Here is a 22,829-nt window from a genome sequence, read left to right as displayed (position 1 = left end):
GTCGTTTCCGCTCTGTTGGCAGCGTCCCGGTGGTTACCACTCGGTCACCCTGTGAAGATAACGCCGCTGTTCGCATAACGATAGCGTTGTCTTGATCTACCGGATATCGGCTGATAGCTTGCTGTGGGCAGGACTCACTCTGATCTAAACATCAATCGACGTCAAATTACGGCTCCTAGCAAGCCCTCGCTGTTGAGTTCTCAACCTCCTACCGACGCCTCATACCAATGTGTCTCTGACCTGATTTTATTGTTTAGCAATACTCTGTAGTCTGTAGTTCATTGTGTCACTGCCATGATTCATCCGAATTTCAGTTGTACTGACCGCCATGTCCCCTTTTTACCTTCCACACAGCCACTCCTTCAGCTCTGACCAGCGCGCGTTCAGACCTCGTCCCCACACCACTTGTTCGCCCGATGGTTAATGCCGGCTACCAATGCCGCCAGTAGCCAGTCCATTCATGTTTGACAGATCAATGCCAGTAGTGTTAGTGTTCGTCAGCGCATAGTTGTACCGGACTGTCTCCATACGCCTCCCTTTTGTCAGTCCCATTGGGGATTGTCAATTAGTAGACGCTCTTTTTTGTGACAATTTGCCACCGAATGGCGTTATATTGCCTTTGTTGATCTTTGCTTCAATAGCTCATGCTAGGTTCCCATGGAAACCGATAGCACTAACGGGGCTAGTGTCCTCAGGAGCACTGTTAAATCGAATGGCTCCTAGAGTGTTAGGATAAGCGCATTACTTCTACGATTTGTTTGTTGAAGTAAATGATCATAACTACGATTTCTTGCAGTTACATACATGTAACTATCTTATATTTCATTCGACGCATATTGAGTAAAATTAACGAGCAGTTAATCATCGGCTATGAGGTCTATCTTATGTTTAATCGCTATGCATTTGTATGCATTATTTTAGTTGGGCACACAAAATAGCATTGTGTGTCGAAATTGGAAAGAAGCTTTGTCATCGGGACGTGAAACATCAGCATTCTCGTGGCTTTAAGACTTTATCCATCAACAAGTGCTGTCCGGGAAAGCTAAAGGAAGTAACTCGTGCATGCAAACCTACCAAAAGGCGATAACTTTCAGCCACGTGATTGACTTGACATTGGCCTCGGCGGCGACATTTCAGAGCTGGATATACTGGCGCTGTCCCGGCGGACTGTCTGCTCCATACGACAGATTTCCGGCCGGTTTCCGCCGGACTCAGTCGCCCGGTTCACTCAGCAGCGCCGGCCCGACTATAAGTCTCAGTTCCAGCGGACCCGGCGATCCAATAAAGGACGAGGTCTCAGAAGACGCATTACGCGTCGACGCGTTATGTGCGTGACATTAGCGCCGCCTAGAACGTCTGGTTTTGGCATTTTGTCGTCCTCCGTTGGACTGTATGGATATCACCGGTCTCCCGTCATCTCCGTATCGCTAATGCTTACTGATGTCTCCGGCTTTATTCACCAGTATCCGTCGGTATCGCACAGCCTTGGCACTGATGACATGCTACCCCGTAACGGCCCGGGACGTTCAATTACCGTTTGCTTCTTTACCGAACATTTCTGGTAATATCCAGCTGTCGTGCAAATACCTGTGTTTATTGCCCGGACTCTTTTCCGGCAACCGTGGCGTCTCTAGCACCGCAGCTCGTTATTTGAACGCTCTGCTCACAGCCAATTAATGCGACACATCGAGCCGACCCACACGCCTCAATCCGCGAACTGCAAGCGCTCCGTCCGTGCCGAACCGATGCGGGGGCGCCGCCGCGGCGTCCAGTTTGGCCGTGTCAGCACCGGCTAACGAACAGACAGAAACGACCGTGCAGATAGCGCCTGTCGGCTCAATAGCACGACGACAGGAAATTGCGGAACGGCTGCAGCCGACGGCCGCCGGCCGCCGCGTGTAAAGGGATAATCCCGGAAAATAGAGCTAATTACAGCGTGCTTCCCACCAAATAAATAGCCACCTGAAATGAAACGTTATGTGACATTAACAGGCATAGTTTCCAGAGCGCGTGACAGTTGCGTATGCATGAGTGTAACTTCAGAAATTGGGAAATAACGACACTGGCTTGTTTTTCTCTCGCCAGAGATGGCATGAAAAGTCTGCGTTCTTGGCGAATGTCGAGTGGTTGGGAGAGTGGAAGCTGTCTTTTTACCATCTGGTTGATGATTTTATATTACTTCAGTGACATAGATGATTCTATATTACTGCTCTTGCTAACTATTTACTGTGGGCCCCAAATAGTTTTATCATGCCGTAGAAGTTGCATTACATGGACAGCTGACAAAGTGGTCACTTCATTGAGTGGTCATATGGCCTTGCATTGAGTACTGATTCCACGTGTCCACTACAACTCCATTAACTATCGTAATTTTTACTGTTAGAACATGTCTTTCTCATATGTTTTTCTCGCTTTTCAGGATGAGAAGAACCAAGTTTTAACCACAAACGTTTGGCTTGACCAGGTAAGGAGAGCTATATTCCCTAACTGACAGCTGGTTTATTCAACGAATATAACTTTTCGTCCTCACTTTAACCTTTAATTGATTTTTACTCAAGCTCTACTTCCCCACCATTTGTCATCGAAAAGTCATATACATCGCAGAATGTTGAGCAGAATCCTAAAGGTTTTCAAGTAATACGATGCGTCATATACATTGTGCAACTCATCAGCTGCTTCAGAAGCTTCCAGGACCGCAGGTGAAATCAAGTGCATCGAGCTGCCCAATGGCATGGATACAGCTGTCTGGAGCAGTCTGCTCAACGTCTGGTGATCCATCACTGATCTGAAGTTTTTCTTTTCTTTTTTTGATTAATACGCTAGTGACTTTATATAGGTATTTCTTCATTTCTCCCCAGGAATGGACGGATGAGCTTTTAACGTGGGATCCCAGCCAATTTGGTAATATGAAGGAGCTGAGGGTGCCATGTGAGAAGATCTGGTTACCTGACATCGTCCTTTACAACAAGTAAGTCCACACTCACAGTCTCCACATGCAATGCTTTTTATGTGCAGTGAAATTTGTGGACCGATCTTGATGACATAGTGCTTTGGAATGCACAAAACACAAAATTGATAGCGATGCTGCGATATTCTAGGAAATCCATAATTAGATAAATTAAGAATCGAAGTGAATACCTAGACAAATATGCCAACAAGAGCAGTCTGACAACATAGGCAACTAGCATGATGAAAAGGTGGTTAGAATTATTCATCTTAGCAAATCAGCATACTATTGTATACCTAATACCTGTCTAATGTAATATGAAGATATTGGACCAGGGGGGTGCGGGCGTCATGTATTGTTCATCTTGATCTATGGAAGATGAGCATGAGCTTGAAGACTTTCCTTCAGTGGTGCATGGGAGATTTTAATCAGCTGTTTAATGCATTGGGTTGTTTCTTAACTATTCTCGTTCACAACAACAAAATAATACAATAACTTCAGCCGCCAAGTAAAAAGAAACAACAGATTTTGTAAATAATCGATGCATCTTATTCACATCAAGCTAGTCATTATCAGCTCCTCAGCTGTGATCAGCTTACACTAGGTCCTAAATATCTGTGTTAGCCGTTAGGTGCTCTATTTCAAGTTCACTTGTGACAATAACTACATCTCTGAAAAGAGCCCAACTAACTACTTATAGTAGGCACTAAGCCCGTCCGGCTGACAATAAGGCATAAAGACATCTTTTCAGCATGGTTGTCATGGTCAATTATTACAGAAAATCTCTTTGGTGTCACTGAGACTTCTACCACGACTGCATGGTAAATATTGCGATTCTAAGTGCGGCACTCTGACAGCAGACCATCATGAAGTCTTTGTGATGCTCCTGCCGCTGACCTTTGACCAATGACCACTGGTAGGTCATCGCGATTCTCCTGCCGCCGACCTCTCTCTTCCCTCACGGACCAGCGCCATGCATCAGACCGGGCTCGCCTTATCGTTTCCTCCATGCCGACCACCGGCGCGCCAGATCAATTGGCGGCGCGCTACAATTGTCCCATCCGGCCGGCGGCGTGCGGAGGGCGCCATGTGGTCACCGATAGAGCCGCGCCGTGGTGGACCGCGCGGCTGGTCTCTGGCCGCACCGACCGCTGGCAAACCGCACTGTGGAACAGAAACGCTGCGGGCTGAAGCAAGATACATGCAGAACTCTGCATCCAGCTTTCAGCGTTGTAGGAAAAAGTCTTCTATTGCACTGTGTAGTACTTGATAATAAATATTATAAAAAGTCAGTGATATTATTGGCCTAAACAACTTTTGGGTTTCATATTTGTGCTGCAGTGTGATCAGTTAGGCCGGGTAACTACATTTGACAGGAATATTAATTATAGTGCGTTAGATCACGTAATGAATGTAATTAGCTTCCCGGAACGCGTGCCATTTGCAGCGGCTGGTGCTCCGTGATATCACCCTCCCCTCCCACGGTGCCTCTCGCGGGCTGCTGCTGCGGGCTGCTGCGGACCGGACGCAGCTGGCGCGGCCGCCGCTCGTTAGGGCCGGGCGGGTGTGATTTAGCCGGGTCATTGGCGCCGACCGGGGCAGCCGCCGACCGGACACCAACGCAGCAGCTGCGGGAGAGGTTCAGCGCTGACCTCTCCGGCTGAAACTGAACAGCAGAGAGCCCTCCACGTGACAGGGCCATTGTCCGACTCGGCCGCGAGAAACAAAGAACACCCGGGGAAGGACATGCTGCTTGTGTCACTTGTCTCTGCCGAACGGGCCGGGAGGGGAGAGGGGCAGATCCGTCTGGAGCTGACAGCTCGCTCTCAATGTGCTAAGGAGCGCTGAGAAGCTCACCATCGATTGAAATGCAAATGGAAGAGATAAAATTTGAGCTGGGACGCTCAGTAAATAATAGAATTAGACGCGTTGTTTGTGAGTGTCCTCTGATGCATCGCTGTTCGGAACTTTGCCACGCTCTAGCGAGTAGTTCTGCGAAGTGCGGCATCTACAAAGTGGGATAATTTCCTGCGCTCAGGAAAACACCAGGAAGCCTTTTATGTTCCTCGACCGTGGAGGAGGTATTACATTCTACGTGTAGTTGATGACAAATGAAATATTCAGAAGGTTGGAATTGTACAATTTAAGCAGAAATCAAGCCATTCCAGTGCAAACAGAAATCTGACTTCAAATTCATTTTTGTCCTCAACGTAGCCTTGTTCAAACTAACTATTCATCTCGCATTGTCAATGCTTAAATTGGTCACCTGCTCTCCTGCTATTGCAGTGCCGACGACTACACACGCGGCTACATGAACAGCAAGGCGATGGTCCATCACAACGGGCGCGTGTTCTGGCCGCCGCCCACCAAGTTTCGGTCCACGTGCGCCGTGGATGTCACCTACTTCCCGTTCGACGACCAGACGTGCATCCTCAAACTGGGCAGCTGGACCTACAACGGCTTCCAGGTGAGGTGCCGCTCGATCAGGATCTCCGCAGTCAGACCGATGACGGCCACTTCCGCGGGCGGGCAGTAGAAGCGCGCGTTGCGGTACAGCCTACCTTCAGGCGCGCGGAACCAGCGCCATCTATGAACAGTGATATCGATTGCTGGGCTCGCACGCCGTCATAGCATACTGCGGTCCGCATAATTGTAGCTCCACCCATTCATTCATCTTAATTTGTACCTAATGATGTTTATATCAAAATGCACCACTAGCTATACAGTAACGAAAGGTTAATTTTAAGGTCACTTTAGGGTGCTAAAGCTATGCAAATTTTCGTTCCTCCTTAATGCAAAACACTTGGAGGTCGGCTGTAGGATGCCAGTAATGTGACGATTTCCACATTTCAATGAATTTCTGATGAGGCGCTAACGCCGATGGGGTGCTCTGGGTCAGACACGGCCAAACGGGGCTTTTTAGAGGGAAGGGCAAATTGGTGTTGAGAAAAGTGCAGACTTGAAAATATCTCATTCAATTTCAAGTTAAATGAGAAACATTTACGTTTCTCTCTTAAATGAATGCATAACGAAGTTTGATGTATTGGCAAGACTCCAAATAATCAATTTTTTCAGCTCAGCTCGTCATCTTTGCTCTAAAGCAAAACACTTCATTGCTGAATGATTGACTTTTTTCTTTGAGACTGGTAATAAGTTCCTTTTTAAAACAAACGACATCAAACAACAAACAACATCCCTTGCGCGGAGCAAGCTTTTTCTTCAAGCTGTTGCTCAGGTATATTCTGATGCCACCAGAAATTCTGGAACATCCACTACCATCGTCGATCCTTATCTCTGTTCTCCTCATGTGCTTGACCTGCTTTTATTTAGTGACAGTTTGCCCACTTTAATCCAACTGGATGATGCTATTGTGCAGTTCAGCTCCATCGCCGTTTCGATATAAAACCTCCGTCGTCTCTGCGTTAACACTGGACGGCGCCCGACGCTCGACGTCGCTGTGTTAGTTTCAGTGACACAAAAGGTACATTTCTGTCGGTTCAGTGCCGCGCCCATCCAGCGGCTCTGCCGGACCACCACTGTTCGGAATGAGATGGCCCATTGATCTGTCCATGTCGCGATCCTGATAAACGGATCGACCTTGGCCGGACCGGGCCGCCAAATACGCCAGCCGCTGTCTGACGGCCGCCCGGCGTGGACACTGGACAGTGTTGTAACATCTCAGCACGACTCCTCTCTCCCCTATCTCCCTCTCTCTCTCCCTCATCCATTGCAGCAGCAGTCGGCGCCATTAGAGGCGGCCTGCTCGCCGGAAGACTCGCCTCCGCCATACAGGGAGCACAAAGCCGCTTGAATAATATTCTCTGAACGCGTTTTCAAAGGAGACCGATCTGTTTTGCTCTTCAGAGTGAGCGGCCGTTTCCGTTGCTCTGTCTTATTGCTTTTCGCGCAGCAGCAGGCCGTTGCGAAAATATGCTGGCAGCATGATGTGCCGACTTCCGATGAGGCCTGCCTCGCAGTCAATCTGTCCGATCCAAATGATCTCCAGTGCCTTATTCTGCGGAGAAATGTAAAGAAAATGTGACCTATGAGCCAGCCCTGTATCCAGTGTCACTCAATGATGGATGTTTTTCTCTGCTGATATATTCATAGTGTATTTTCTGAGAATTGGAAATATCAGTGACATTACTTGTCAAGGCGATCTGGGCTACATAATGGCGTGGTCATCTCATATCTCCTGGCCTGCATGCGCTGTATGACCTCACTGTATGACTCTGAGTAACAATATTTGTTATTTTTTTGCATAACAAGCCCTCGCACAATGTCCTAATCGAACAAAGCTTATTTTATAAGTTTATGCAACAAAGCTGCACATCATATTTATTTGCGTCTTTTCTCCTCATGAGACGCTGATGTGTAGTGTGTACGTACATATTTTCTGGTAACTCTAACTAACTTCGTCGTAACAGCAGCGCATTCGCTAATCAGTAACACCCACGCCTATTGCGGTCGCGATACGCTGCGAATCGAACCCCGCTGCCTATTTGCAGTTACAGCTCAGATGGTTGCTTTATATCAACTTGTCGCGCCATTTGCTTGCATGACCTTATACGCTGGCGATTTACTAACGAGCGAACTCAATTTATCAGTGCCGTGACCTATCGAATTTCAGCTAAGTTCGCGGTGAGTCCGTGTTGCCACTGGTGACCCGCTGAGCTTACCCTGAGACACTGGCGCCCTGTGTGTGTGCAGGTGGACGTGACTAACCGAACGGAGCAGGTGGACCTGACCAACTACATCCCTAACGGCGAGTGGGAGCTGCTGGAGGCGCGCATCAACAGAAACGTCGTCTACTACAGGTGAGCTCCGGGCATCGTCTGACACAGACACTGGCCTCAGAGCAGCGCCGCGCTGGAGGATTCCCCTCCACTGCTGCAGAGAACACGCTGCAGCTAAATCAGAGTTGAAATATCAGCCGGGAAGACCTGCAGGATTCTGGGAATATCGCGCAATCTGTCTTAATGCCGGATGTTGTGCTCACGCTTATAACATTTGGATTAGTTCCGGATTGAAATTTAACGTTTAACCAACGAAACTGATGAGCTTGTTTGAGCGGGCCTAATGTATTCTGCAAAGCAAAAAAAAAAAAATGTTGTACGAATTGATCTTTCTTATGTGTCCATAACTTCAGCTGTCTCTTTGAGCAGTCTGCTACCAACTCTTAGTGATATTCATTTTCGTCAATATATATTATATTCTTCAACAAGTCGTTTTTCAAAATGTCTTTTAAAGGGCTTGGTAAAAATATGTCATCTCAGCGCTCAGGTCAATGCCATTGCAGAGCGACTAATTTGAAATAGCCACACACAAATAACTTCATGACATAGATAAAGTATGTTGTAGAATAATTATAAGTTGTCAACATTCAATTAATGAAGTCACTGAGCCATTAAAGGCAATAAGCTAAAATAAATAAAGAGCATGTTTTTCCGATTTTTGATCGCTGTTCACTATGCAAAGAACTAACAGTACCTATCCCTTGTTTATTGCTTGCTAAGATATATTCGTTTTTGTTGTTCAAAACTCACCCAAGAACTTGTTTGAAATATCCAAGTTCTTCTGTTTGAACCTGCAACAGGCGACTCGCCTCATAAATATGTATCCGTTTTGTAAACGGATTTTATTTTCGCAGGCCAGCACTCACCGCTGATGTTTTATCTCGCCAAGCCATCAAACATCGAACTCTGCCTTCACTTCCACGGTCGTTCGATATATCACATTTAATGTCTGACTACGCCATTATCTGAGCTCAGTCGATGTTCAGTGTTCCTCCGTTCGTGTGACACATCTGACGTCACCCGTTCTGACGTCACAGCTGCTGTCCGGAGCCGTTCCCTGACGTCACAATCACTCTAATCATCCGGCGGAAGACGCTGTTCTACATGTACAACATCGTGCTGCCGTGCATGATGATGTCGGTGCTGACGCTGCTGGTGTTCTGCATGCCGCCCGAGAGCGGAGAGAAGATCGGCCTCGGCGTCACGGTGCTGCTCGCCTTCAGCGTCTTCATGCTGGCCATCGCCGAGAAGATGCCAGAGACCTCCGACAGCGTTCCGCTCATAGGTGAGTGACTCTGGTCGAACAGACATTATCGTCCCGTTTTCTGTTCTGATTTAATTTGTTTTATTCTATTCCCTTTACGTTTTATTCCGGGGCGGGCCGTTTCCATTGGTGACTGACGGGTTGTTTTCAGAGCCACAAATCGAGATTGAAGATGACAGCTCAGTTAGAGATGCTGACTCGGAGAAATTGATGGTGACCTCGTTCGACGACCATGAATACTTAAACTGGGTCCCTGAGTTCGGAGATCTGGTCTACATCAGTGTTAGTCGAGCGCTTCATTGGGTCGCTGAGTTGCGTCGAGCTACAAATTGTGTAGGTTGCGTCACTGCATCCGTAATTCATTTGTTCATGGGATAGCGTTTATGCGGACTCATGTAGAGATTTTCCCGTTCTTCCCTCGAAGCCCTGTCTTGTGCGCGTGCTGGATATTAACGTTCTTGCTCAGAAGTTCTTGGTCTGATGCTGATCGCCACGGTATTATCCTGTCAGCTTCCCACGCGCTTCGGTGCACAGTCGATCGCAGACTAATGTTGTCGGGGCCTTTGTTGGCTTCGCGCACTGTCGGGCGCAAAACGTAGGAAATAACCTTCAATTCTTTACGCGTGCCCTTCATCATTTTGTCACCTTTACAACATATCGCCTTCAAGCCGAAAACAGCGCTAGCCTTAAATCATCGGAGCGTGGCTGGTTAAAAGCCTCCAACAGAATCTAGCTGCGTTTTATGGCTGAGTGGAAAATTGATAGGAAAACTATACGGAGGCTGGAGTTGATAGCTGCATTACTTATCTTTGTATCGCGGGCGCGCCGGGCACTGTCCAACAGGACAGCAGCTCTACATCTCCGGACACAGGGACGCTTTTAGACCCCAGATCACGACATTGGGAACACGGTGTCGCGGCCGGCCGGCCGGGGTCGATTCAGGGCGGCCGGCCGAGTAGTCGGTGACAGCGCCGGCGGCGGTATTTTCTGAGAGCCATCTCCGCCCGGGCCGGCTGAGTGACGCAGCCGAGAGATACACGCTGTTGGTGTGACGCCGGTGTCAGACTGGCCGGCAGTTGGGGCCGATGGATGGAGCCACGGCCGGCTGGGCAGGCCGCTGCTGCTGCTGGGAGAGCGGCAGTCGACTGCGCGGCGGCGGCGAACGCCCGAACGGCCGCGGGCAGACGGAACCGTCCCGGCCTGCGAGGCGACAAAAACATGCAGAAACAGTTGAGCTACGCGGCATTGTGTGCTTATAAAATGGTATGACATTATCAATAACATTCTTTAACATTTCGTTAATGACACATTACATCCACTTGAAAAAATCAATTAGTAACATGCTTCAAATTACATTCTCCTGGTTTTATAGGAAAGAAACGTTTTAGTATTTACCTTCATCTCGGGAAAAATAACACTTCCCGTCTTTCAGTAAATGTCGACGTCGGGCGTCTTTATGCCTTTGGAGCGCGGTCTGTCGGGCGTCAGAGATTATGGCTTCCAACTTCCCAGTCGCCTATAACTGTCGACAGTCTGAACTGCTACCGATCGCACAAGTATCCACTAACTCCAACGGCTCCTTTGGCTAGAATTATTACCAAAGTTTGTAGGCCAAGTGGGCCCCTCGCGCCAGCCTCCGGCGCGGCGCCTTCCTCCATAATCCTGATTTCCAATCGTGTTCGTCAGCCTACGCTGCGCCTCATTTGTGTCCAGATGGTAGACCAATGCGCCGTTAAATCATCGCGTAATCAGTACCGATGCATCATCTGGCACCGTGACTCACGGATCTCATGGTCGATGAGATAGGGCTCATGAATGTCTGAGCGGGTGGCCGCTCCGATCGGAGCTGGGTCGGCCGCTGCAGCTCAGTGGTCCGCCCACGGTGTTCAGCGCCACGGCACAGGGTCAGTTTCAGGGCTAACTATAGAAATGGTGCCGTGAGAGTCGTCCCGCGAAGCAGTCCACTCCAGCCAGATCGTTCAAACATGCTTAAAATTCCCATCGTGATCGTTCGGGGTAAGCCAAGCTTTTGGGGCAGATCCGGGAAATCCACGGAATGGCTGCTGGGATTTTGTTCAGTTCTATAGGTTCGCAGTATCGCATATCGGGTATGTCAATGTGGCATGCCTCTCACATATAAGATGGCTACGCACGCCTGCGCGACGTCTTTAATTTCTCTCATAGTTGAGGCACAGCGTACGAAAATTTGAGCCGAGGAAAGTGCCATTACTTGACGATCCAGATAGGGCCCGAACTGATCTGGGAGCAAAGCCATTAGATGAAAGTCGCCGAAATATGAGCACACAATTAATGCCATAGTTATGTAATTTAGTGTCATCATGATTCATGACAGGAATCCCAGAAGGTATAGAGAATGTGATTGGACATGCCTCTTTAGTTACTTAAATCATTTTGGTGTCAATATATGCCAATAACCTCGGGTTGCTTGCTACACGCTATGCCATTTCATTCCTAGGATATCGATCGATGTGATAAAAACCATAAAATGGGGACCAGCAAAACGCCAGGCTTTGAAAATGCGACAGCTACGTTCAATGCACGGCTCGCACAATATCCAATTTTTTGGCGTTAATTTAGTCTATCAGGAGTTGACGGTGCTATCCTTCAGAACTTGTATCAACAGTAAAGTTCCTACCTTGAGCTGCCTATCCGGACTGGTTAAGCTGTTTAGGTTAAAATATTCATGCCTCATGTCGTCTCACTTTGGTATTGTGCAATGCTCATGTTCCAGGGCCCGGCACTGTCGGATGCAAATGAGTCGATGCGAATAGGATGCTCAGATATCCTGTTTCATCCGCATCCTGTTCTTGGTCATGTTCCATAATTATATCGTTGTAAGGTCTTACAATCTTGTGCGAATAAGTAACATATAACTTTGAAGTGACTACGTCTTTGTTGTGTTCTAAGCCGATTGCACTTTCACGCTATTGTAGAAAGGGCTCCGATGAACAGCCCAACGTCCTTTGATTATTACATGCTCTCGCGATATGCCAAAAGTGGGTGTCGAGTCGTATTTCAGATCAAATTACCCTTGACGTAAAGGGAGCCACAAACCAAAATAAATTGAATCTAGGTGGTGGGAGGTAGTGTCCTTAACCCTCGCATGTGTGCAGCGTTTGCCAGCTTCTAACGTGTAGGGGGAAGGGGGGGTCGGTTGGACACCGCTTGCCGTTTGGCCCCTGATGGACGTAGAGCTTCGCGGAAAAACGAGCGTGTTGCCAGTGGCGAGAGAAAGCCGATGATACCCAATGTTAACCTTCGCCCCAGTGGGGGGGGGGGGGCATGTTACCACCCTGTCGCGTTTTTTGCTTATAAATAAAAACCGCGGCGCGTAGCGCCGTGCCGCTTAGCATATAGCTTTTTGTATGTACATCAATTTTGGACAATGTGTGAAATTTTTGACCCCAGGTCATGTCAGGTCAGGTCACCAGGTCAAGTTAACTGACCAGGCCTAAAAAAAGTTTGCAATCATGTCCAGCCTGCAGTGTTTGTCAGAAAGGTTTAAAACTTGGTGAATTGCATGATGTTATGGGTGCCTACAATTTGTATATCTCGGATTTTTTATATCCGTGACCTAAGGTCAGGTCAGTGGCGTGACCTTACCATTATAAGTCAATGGAGAAAAATGAAAATGCCTCTAGATCCGTGTGTACGCATAGGAACAGTCCAAATATTTCAGAATTACAATGATTTGGACCACCCGTGACGACCAAGGTGTCTTTTTTGCAATTAGCCTCTAGAAAGGTCATCCGAGGTCATTTGAGGCTACAAACAGATTTTTGCCAATAACTCTCGATTGGAAAGAGATAGGACGCTGGGGATGGTCTCATTGTGTTTATCTTGTTGAGACGCATCGATTGATATGCAACATGACCTTTTTCGGTCAGGTCATGACCTTGACCTGAGGTCAAATTTTCAAGTTGACCTTTCAAGGTCAAATTATAGTTCATTCGACGCGTCTTGTCGAGAGGAACACGATTCTGGCAATAGAAATGTCGTGTTTTTTTTTAGTCAAAAGTTATTGTCGAAAAACACTTTGCGAAAAAACAGCTATTTTTTTAGTTTTTGCCCTCGGGAGGCTAAACCGTTGACCTGAGGTCAATTTTGATGATGACCTTATCAAAAGAAGAGTTCATAAGCTATCGATTGCTTTCCATGCGTCTTTCTAGCTATCATAGTTCCTGAGATAAATGCATGTTTTCTGAAAAGTATAATGACATTGGGCAAATTTTGACCTTTGATGACCTCCAGTGACCCCAATATTGCTCCAAGATGAAAAATGACTGAAATACTTTCAAACGTACGCATTGAGAGCTATCGACTGCTTTTTACCGCGTCTTTTTAGCCCTCTTAGTTTTTGAGTTAGAGGCGGGTGGTAACATATGCCCCCCCCCCCCCCCCCACTAGGGCGAAGTTGGCTGAGACCGCCACTGGGGCACGGGTTAAGGTCCTAGGTCATTGGTTGTCCTTCCAGGTCAGGCCAATGAAAGTCGTAAAGTGTGGCTGCTATGGGGTTTTCGGGGTGCTGATCACGAATATCGTGTTATTTTTGTCACAGATGATGTCTTTAAGTATTTAGACAAGGTCGGGTCAGGTCAGGTCAGGTCAACCGGTAGGGGCTGTGACGGGTATTCGTAATACGTGTCAACCGCCTCTGACAGCTTCGTAACATGTTATGAAGGCACCAAAACTACTTCGGAAATGTTCAAATGGTTTCTAAATTCAAATTCAGCTCCAAAAACTAGCTTAGAAACATGTAAAGCTGGAAAAAGTGAACCGAGGTCACCAAAGGTCAATGACCTGACCTGACCTTCAGGTGATCTTGACATCCACCCTATTGCATGGGAGCAACATCAAATCACATGTTTGAACGTTTGAAACCACAAAAAGCTTGCAAACGCGCGGCTAATGCGAGCCGATATACGCCGAATCTCGATTCCGGCCAAACATGGCCTCGAGAAATAGTTCACAGGTCAACGGTCACTTGGGTCAGGGTCATGAAATTTTCAGAGTAAGTGTAAAATCGGTTTACCCGAGAGTACTGAAAGTTTCGTTGCGATCGGCCACTTTTTGCGCGAGTTATTTGCGAAAAAAAAACATGGGGGATCCATCCGACCCTCCCTACACATGAGAGGGTTAATATAACACCTGCCACCATTTTATTCTGCCAAATTTATCTTGCTGAAGGTTAGAATCGTCAACTCGGTGCCCTTCCTCCCGCTTCCCGGCTGAGGCTCGGCGGCGATATTACCAAAGTTGTATAAGCCACGGAGGTCTTTACTAAAACCGTGTCGACAGCGCAGTTTTCTCCTAGACCATTGCGATAAGTGAACCGCAGAACAGTGTTATTTCGCCGGGTCCCACGGTGTTTCAGCCGACGAAGCTTAGTAAAGCCAAATGGTCCAGTGGTCTAAAAATATTACCCTGTTAAGCACGTGGTCGAAAAAAACGAAACCCGTCGTATAGGAAAAGAGCATGATTTTGTGAGTGATAATTAACACACAGAACCTATGTGACATTTTGAAATGGAATGCTAAATTCGATGCTTTTGAATTCGAAATTCGTTATTGAATTAGTGATCACACCCATCGACACAAGCACCATTTCGTTGCCTCTGCCATAGCTTGTACACCTAATGAAATATTTTAAAGCAATTTGATTTCTACTGTGGGTTCGGATTAGTCATAAATACATGTGTGCCGTTACGGTTGACAAATCACTGGCTAGGGAAATTTAACTCACATTGGGCTCATGAGATTTCATGTCGTGCGGGAAATTTATATGTGTCGTATTTTACTGCCAAGTTTGTATTTGTATTGCCAATTTCTTCGCCATTTCTGAAAGTAACTTTGATTGCTCTCGAACTTGGCCTCTAAATACCATTTTACTGCAGAATTTCCCACCAGACTAGCTATGATAAATTCAATCGCAAAAATCGGAAATGTTCCTGTGTCGGCGCTATTGTGCTCAGAAATTGAGCTGCTGATGCCCATTTGACCTTCAGTCGTGACAGATTTTACTGTCAAGCATTGTAAACCGATATCCGATGGAACCTCTGACGTTCACACGCACACTGATCGGTGGACCTCGAACTGCGGGCTTTGATTCACTGTCAGCGTCATAAAACATCCACGAGGGTCGCGAGGACGCCACATCGCGCATCACTGGTCGTAACTGGTGTGGTTACGGCCGCCCATCTGAGGGAATGGAGACGTGTCCGTGCCGCCACCGTCAGCAGCGGGGTGTGGGGAGGGTGTCGGACCGGGTCGGCGGGGTCACTAATGGATGTGGCGCGGGCGGCGACCGACCGGAGACCAGGGCGGGCACGGGTCAGGGGGTAGTTAGACACGGGTCAGGGAGTAGCAGGAGACGGATCACGGGACAACGACACGGGTCAGGGGGTAGTTATACACCGGTCAGGGGGTAACGACACGGGTCAGGGGGTAACGACACGGGACAGGGGGTAGTTATACACGGGTCAGGGGTAACGACACGGGTCACGAGGTGGCCTTGACACGGGTCAGAGAGTGGCGGGAGACGGGCCACGGGACAACGGGTCAGGGAATGGTTAGATAAACATCAGAGTGGAATGGGGACACCAGCTTTGGCTTCCAAATGAAGTACTAAAACTTTTTTTTTTGCTTTTATAGAATTGTAACAATGCTAAGACATTGCCGCGATACAGAGTATATTTATGAAAGCCAAGCATCGAACATTTTAGCGATATTTTTACCTGATATTTAATTTGCTCTTCTCGCCATTCATGTGCTTTGTGCATCGGATGCCTGCAGATGGCCGCTTAATGGCACATTCTATAGGCCAATGAAATACATGAGCAATGAACATACCAGTTCAGCCAATAGGCGTTCCACTCTTTTGAATCATTGAGACAAATGCGGTGAGATATCACTTCCATAACTTTGCCTCCGACAACCTATATCGAAAGCTCATTCAGCGGCGCTGGACATCCAGCATACGGTCCTGTGTTAATCCCAATAGCCTGATGTTTGGATGGCTGTTTAAATTTCTGTCATCCAATTAAATTTATTTATTAGCTGTCAGGAGCCGTATCGAAGCCAGAGACTGGCTGTCACTATATCTTGGAATGGGATGAAGAATGGTCGAACTGGGCAGTTTCGCAGATAGTTTTCGCATTTTGTTGAATTACGAGCTCAAAGGTGGCTCATATCAGGCATAGAGTAGCAAACAAAGAGACGTCATATAAAAATATTAAGTCTCGACAATCTGCAATGTAAAACGTGGCAATATAACACTCTATTGAAATGCCCAACTGAACATGCTGTCGGAACCTCTTGCGTCCATGAGTATCCGTTTGCTACACAAAGCGCTGCAACTTCTGCGGGTTAGTCTTTCATTCCTAAGTAATGCAGACTTCACCAGCAATTAAAGCTTCGACCATAAATAGCATGAATCATGTTATCTATATTTCGATTGATAGAATATCTTTACATCTTGATGTCGAAATAATCAACAATATGTGTGTGTTTTATAAATGCTGCTTAGCCAACAAAATAAGAAACACATTTTTGAATATTTTGTTACAATGCATATCACACTTTTTGGTCAAGACCACTTTTGTTCAGAACGAACCCCTGCAATGCCACGTACCCTGACCCAGTGACTGCGTGTGCCATTGGCCGAGCCGAGCCCTGTCGCCTTTGGCACGGGACGTGTCCAAGTAGGCGCCAGCATTTCCGGCTCTACATGCGTGACTGTGGTGCTGGTAATACGACTGGGTTTATTGAAAACCAGTGCCAGGGAACGGACGCCTTTTGTGACTGTGGGAATGGACGGATATTAACCCTATTCCTGGCGGGCTCCGCCGGGACAAGAAACTGGCGGGGGGGGGGGGGGGCCGATTCGGCCCCCCCTGAGATCTCGAGAACGAAGCAAGATAGCGACAAGCGGTAAACGGCATCGGATACGCACGGCCAAGATCTACAATTTTTACTAAGGTCATTTTCAGGTCAGGTCAAAGATGACGTCACAGGGGTCGAAAAAGTCAAAATGGCGGCGCTAGATATGGAGAGAGTTTTTCTCGAATAACTTTCGAATTAGTCAAGATAGGAACAAACTAAGGGCATCATCGTGATCCTCTCGTCAATCCGCATCGAATGATATATATGTTGACCTCGAAAGGTCAAGGTCAAAGGTTGACCTCAGGTCACGTGACCTCGAGGTCATCATGTATATCATTCGATGCGTCTTGACGAGCTGAACACAATGAGACCATCCACGCGTCTGTATCTTGTTCCTGTACGGAGTTATTGGCCAAAAACCTTTGGTGACCTTTGATGACGTCACATGACCTCACAGCTGCCCAACAGCAAAACAGACCTCAAGGTAGTGAAGGTTGATCGTATATGAAGTCATGTATGGTATATGGGGCCATTCCGACCCGTTTTAGTGGTAAAAACAGGGAGTTGATTTTTCCCCCATTGACTTATAATGGGGAGGTCGCGAAATTGACCTGACCTTAGGTCACCGATATCAAAATTCCGAGATATACAAATTGCACATACTGGTACCCTAACTAAACCCTGAAGAGAAGAAATTGATCGGTCAAAAACTCTAGCTCTGGCGTGATTGTAAACTTTTCTGAGGAAGGGTCACCAAACCGCCTCTGGTGACCTGACCTGAGGTCAGATCAACTCAAAATTTTCAGACATGTTGCGTAGAAGCCTTTTAGGAAAAGTCAGAAAATTTGAGCTTCCTAGCTCAACGCGTTTGGGAGAAATAACCAAAAAACCTCAGGGAGGGGGGCTCCTGAGGCCCCCCCGCCAGGAATAGGGTTAAAAGGGAATAAAAGGAACGTTCATTTAGGAAGAGTCATTGACTCACCTACTTGTTCCATATGCCGATGGTATAAATGCTTTTTGAATTGCATCGGTCAATAGCAGTGTCTTTTTCTTTTTTCGTTGCTCTGACTTAAAGCAGCTTTTGTAGACTACACACCACATTACTTTTTTGGCAGTCATCGTCGTAGAGGAATCGATTGGGATCTCCCCACTCCTCAGTCTCAATTGACATTTGCTTTAAAACTTATTAACATCGTCGTGAACTCGTGGCCATGTTTCGCTCAGCCTATTGAACCTGTTGAATTGATATTCCCCCACCAGTCGCCGTCGCCCGCAGCCCATGCTCGCTGAGCTGACTCAATCCACTGCTCGCCGGCAGGGATCTACCTGACGGCTGTGATGGCCATCACCAGCGTGTCCATCATCATGACCGTGGTGGTGCTGAACCTGCACTACCGCGGGCCCGGCAAAAAGGAGGTGCCCCACTGGATGCGCCGACTTGTGCTTGGAAGGTGGGTGTAGGGTCGGGCTCGTCACGGAGACTCGCCGAACTCCGACGCCGGGAATCCAACCCGGCTCCGTCTGAACCCCGAACGGATGGCTTGCCAACTGCCCCACCAGTTCTGTCAACTGCGGATAGCACTCTCATACCTATCTTATACATGACTTAACATCCAGTCTCTCTGCTAAAATGCAGCGTCCACTCAGCCCGGTCGCTGATATGGCCGCCTTTCAGCTCGTACTTTTCATGACGCCGCCGAACTATCCTCCGGAGGCGGTGGAGAACTCTCGTGCTCGGCCTATGAACTATGAAGACAATGAGGACGGCCTCCGCTGGTAGCACTTGACGAGAACTGACAGAGCTCGTTTCTCTGATACCTACAGGGGAAAATGACAGCATTGTCGGCGGCCCGCTCCATAGACAGGGTCTCCTTCCATTCCGGAGGGGAAAGAGCAAAGAGGCCTGTGCTTTGTTATTGAGAGCTGTGAGAGAAAAGGAGAGAGGGGCAGGGAGAGAGGGGATGGAATTAATTAACCCGCGCCCAGATGGGGTCTGCCGAGCAACGCGGTCTGATGGGGGGGGGGGCCATTTTGGCCCCCCCCTCAGATCTCGAGAACCACGCAACATAGCGACAAGCGGTAAACGGTGTTGGATAGCCCCAACGGGGAACTACCTTGTGACCCAATTTCATTGACCTCGGTCAAACCGATGACGTCACAGGTCAGGTCAAAGGTCGAATTTTCACCGTTTACAGGCATTTCAAGAAATGCGTTGTAAAATCGTGTAAAATGCATTTCATTGAAAATCATCGATGGGGAAATGTTCTTCAAACACATATTTTGCTATTTGAGGTCACTGATACCAGGTCAGGTCACAGAGGTCAGGTCACTGGGGGGTCACAATATGAAAGTGTCGTGTGATACATGTTTTATGGTCCATTTTACATGACAAATGCGATTATGTGGGTCAGACAGACTTTAGGGCCAGCTTAGGTCACGTTTTGGTCAAGGTCAGGTCAAGGTCAGGTCAAGGTCAGGTCAAATTAGGTCAAATTTCAAAGTTGATATCTTTGCATAAAATGGGTATCGATTCGATGCAGCTCGTCACGGGGAGTTCAATGGTGGTCTCCGTTTTGCGCTACGAGGTCTAGAATTGCTAAAAATTGAGTTCAAAAATTTGACGTCATCAATTTTTAACAGTTTTTTCGCTATAACTTGGCCAAAAAAAGAGGTATCGATCTAAAATTTGGTATGTATATCGAAGAGCGCAGGGACTATCACATATATTCCGTTTTTTTTTGAAATTCGAAAATTTTTTTTAAATATTTTGAGTTTTTCTAAAAAAATCAATTTTTTTGATTTTTGGGGGTCAAAATCCAAAAATTTCGAAAATCCGAGATAGCAGTTTTGTAGCGCCGCCTTTTCTCTACACAACCACATAAAGAACTTTAAAATTGCTTGTTAACTGTAGAATTGGTGAGCGTTTCAAGATGTCATGTTTTTTGCTCATTTTTACTCGAACATGACCTCAGTTTGACCTCAATAACTCCTGACCTGAGGTGACCTGTGACTTGAAATTTTGTGTGAAGGTGTCAAATTGATGTCCAGTAAGGTACCCAAAATTTGGCGGCGCTGCGCGCCGCCGTTTTCTCGCTATTTAAGAAAAACCACAGGGGGGGGGGGCCAAAATGGCCCCCCCCATCAGGGCGCGGGTTAAAAGAACGATGCAAATATGTTGATAAAATTGTTAGGACTTCAGGGACGCATTTGTTTTTGACATCATGTAACTTCCTTCTTTAAACTTTAAACGAGATAGTCTAAGTTATTATCTACTAAATCCATAAGACCTGTCTGGGAGCAGCTGCACGTTGGTAACAAACTGAGCCATAAGGAGATTGCCACCAGAGACAATAGTGTATGGGAACAGCGGCCGAGGTGGTGTGCTGTAATGTGACAAGGGACGGATTTAATTAAACGTACCGTTTAGGACGCTCAAACAGCGCGCACCCTTATTAATATCCACGTCTGCCTCTGTTGCAGGCGCCATGTCGAAATAAGTGGAAAGGTCTTAACATGTAAAGTTATAGCGAATGTTGTTTGAGCTTCAATGTGCATTATTATATTGTGGTTCCTCACTGTTTTTGCAAAGGCTATAAGAAATGTTGCTCCGTCGACACCTACATTTCTAGACATAATTATTTGAAAACCCCATTATTTCTAAAATTTTTGCTTTTTGAAAAATCCATAAGTGTGTGTTTGCTTTCATAAACACGCATCATGACGCATAAGATAGGCATAACGAACGCATTAGCTGCATAAGTCCTGATATTCGAATATTCTTTTATGCATTTGTGTTCGCCCATCTGCATGTTGAACCGCCCCGACCGCGTCGTCAGTGTGTCTGTTTTTGGCACTGCTATTATCCTCAGAGCCAACTCCTCTCATTTATCTTAACTTCCACTTCATTTGCGCCGCCGCATTTCATGAAATTGTTTCGCTGATTGCGGTCAGCTCCTCGCTTAACTCGGCCCAAGGTCGACCTCTGATTAGAGGCTTGTGCTGCCTGCACTGAGTAAATGCGCTTTATACGCCTATTTCTAAAGATTGTCTTTGCCTCTGTCTTCCAACGGACGGACTGTCTTTCCGTCGTTACTTTGTATTCTTCCTTGGTTATAGATAACTGATAAGCTAGAGATGCTGTTTGTTGTTTGATTCACGAATAACGTGACGCTCACCGCGCGCCCAGGGCACTAAACGCGCGCCCAAACACCGCTAGTGTCGTGCGGCACAGTATGTCTTCAGGCGCTCGACTCCCCTGCCATCTATCGGCAGCTTGACACTCGAATACCGCTAGTGTCGTGCGGCACAGTATATCTTCAGGCGCTCGACTCCCCTGCCATCTATCGGCAGCTTGACACTCGAATACCGCTAGTGTCGTGCGGCACAGTATATCTTCAGGCGCTCGACTCCTCTGCCATCTATCGGCAGCTTGACATTCTAATACCACTGGCGTCGTGCGGCACAGTATATCTTCAGGCGCTCGTCTCCCCTGCCATCTATCGGTAGCTTGACATTCTTATACCGCTGGTGTCGTGCGGCACAGTATATCTTCAGGCGCTCGTCTCCCCTGCCATCTATCGGTAGCTTGACATTCTTATACCGCTGGTGTCGTGCGGCACAGTGTATCTCCAGGCGATCGACTGTGCTTCCTAGTAACGCTTAACCCATTAATGCCGCTTGGGTCATATATGACCCAAAAGCAACATCTTAACATTTTTTTCTAAATGGAGGCAAGTGGCACTTTGAGGAACTTGTGCGTGTGTTTTGTTGGATTTGTGGGTTCAGCGACGAGCGTCGGAGCCGCATAAAACTCGTGTGAGCTCGTCCACTGAAGTTTCTGGAGCCAAAGACGACGGGACTGCACAGCCGCCGGTCACTGGCAATGGCGCGCCGTCCCAAAAAGTAATATTATGTTATGTTTGCACTTTACTATCTATTGAATGATCGTCCACCTGGCATCTAAATTTGCCTGAAAAAGACATGATGTATATTTTTGCCCTTCTTGTCGCAATCGGATAACTTTTTTTCCTCGATAAATATCCTTGGGTCATAAATGACCCAGCCGGCAATAGTGTTGTCAGCATGGGTGTAGAAACGTTTTCAAAGTTGGTGTGGAGTTTACAGCCATTCTCGAAAACTACCCCCATTTTTTGCCAACTCCAAAATCTCATCGGATCTGCATCCATCTCAGGGGGTACTCGGTCGGAGATTGGGGGAGGCAAACTGCCCCGCTTGCCCCCCCCCCCCCCGTGGCGACGCTAATGGTATTGAAAGCCTGCACTGGCTATAAGAGCTTAGAGAAGGTTTGAGCAACCACTGGAACAGTCCCTATCATGCTCAAGCTCGGGTGGAAACGCCAATCAGCTCGTTTATCGCCTTGCCAATCAGCTCATAGACCCGGGAACAGGGGGGGGGGGAGCGAGGGCGATTGCCCCCAACTTAAGAGCCGAGGGGGTGACGCCTCCCAACATTCATGCAGCGAGGAAGGATGATGATGAATGATGTAAGATGAAAGAGATGATGATGTAGTCGTCATGATGATGATGTTGCGAGGAAGAGATGATGACTACACCGAACAGTACCTACATAGGTAAGCAGAAAACTGAAGTGGTCGAATTTCGACTCGAAGAGAGGGTCCGTCATTGGAATAAAGCGTAAATACCGCTCAGTTTTGGCCCTAAGAAGACCCTATCATCTTGCCCTATCCCTGAACTCATTCATAGTTTGATGACTACATCATCATCTCTTTTTGATGATGACTACACCGAACACTAGGTAAGCAGAAAACTGAAGTGGTCGAATTTCGACTCGAAGAGAGGGTCCGTCATTGGAACAAAGCGTAAATACCGCTCAGTTTTCGGCCCTAAGAAGACCCTATCATCTTGCCCTATCTCTGAACTCTAGTTTCGTCGCAACCGGCA

General features: G+C 47.3%; 1 protein-coding gene across 1 annotated transcript in view; it reads left to right on the top strand.

Annotated features, from left to right (window-relative positions):
• Window positions 1-22,829, top strand: part of LOC122388089 (neuronal acetylcholine receptor subunit alpha-10-like) — a 63,005-nt gene that overhangs the window by 26,027 nt on the left and 14,149 nt on the right. The window contains exons 3-8 of the mRNA XM_043378875.1: window positions 2,420-2,464; window positions 2,859-2,968; window positions 5,234-5,414; window positions 7,658-7,764; window positions 8,781-9,028; window positions 18,227-18,359. Of these exons, the coding sequence (XP_043234810.1) occupies window positions 2,420-2,464; window positions 2,859-2,968; window positions 5,234-5,414; window positions 7,658-7,764; window positions 8,781-9,028; window positions 18,227-18,359 (824 nt within the window). The remainder of the gene's footprint in view (window positions 1-2,419; window positions 2,465-2,858; window positions 2,969-5,233; window positions 5,415-7,657; window positions 7,765-8,780; window positions 9,029-18,226; window positions 18,360-22,829) is intronic.

Source organism: Amphibalanus amphitrite, unplaced genomic scaffold, assembly GCF_019059575.1.
Source record: "Amphibalanus amphitrite isolate SeventyFive unplaced genomic scaffold, NRLGWU_Aamphi_draft 000018F_arrow, whole genome shotgun sequence".
Taxonomy (NCBI): domain Eukaryota; kingdom Metazoa; phylum Arthropoda; class Thecostraca; order Balanomorpha; family Balanidae; genus Amphibalanus; species Amphibalanus amphitrite.
Note: the sequence above shows the minus strand (reverse complement) of the source record. Positions and strands in the feature narration are given on the sequence as shown.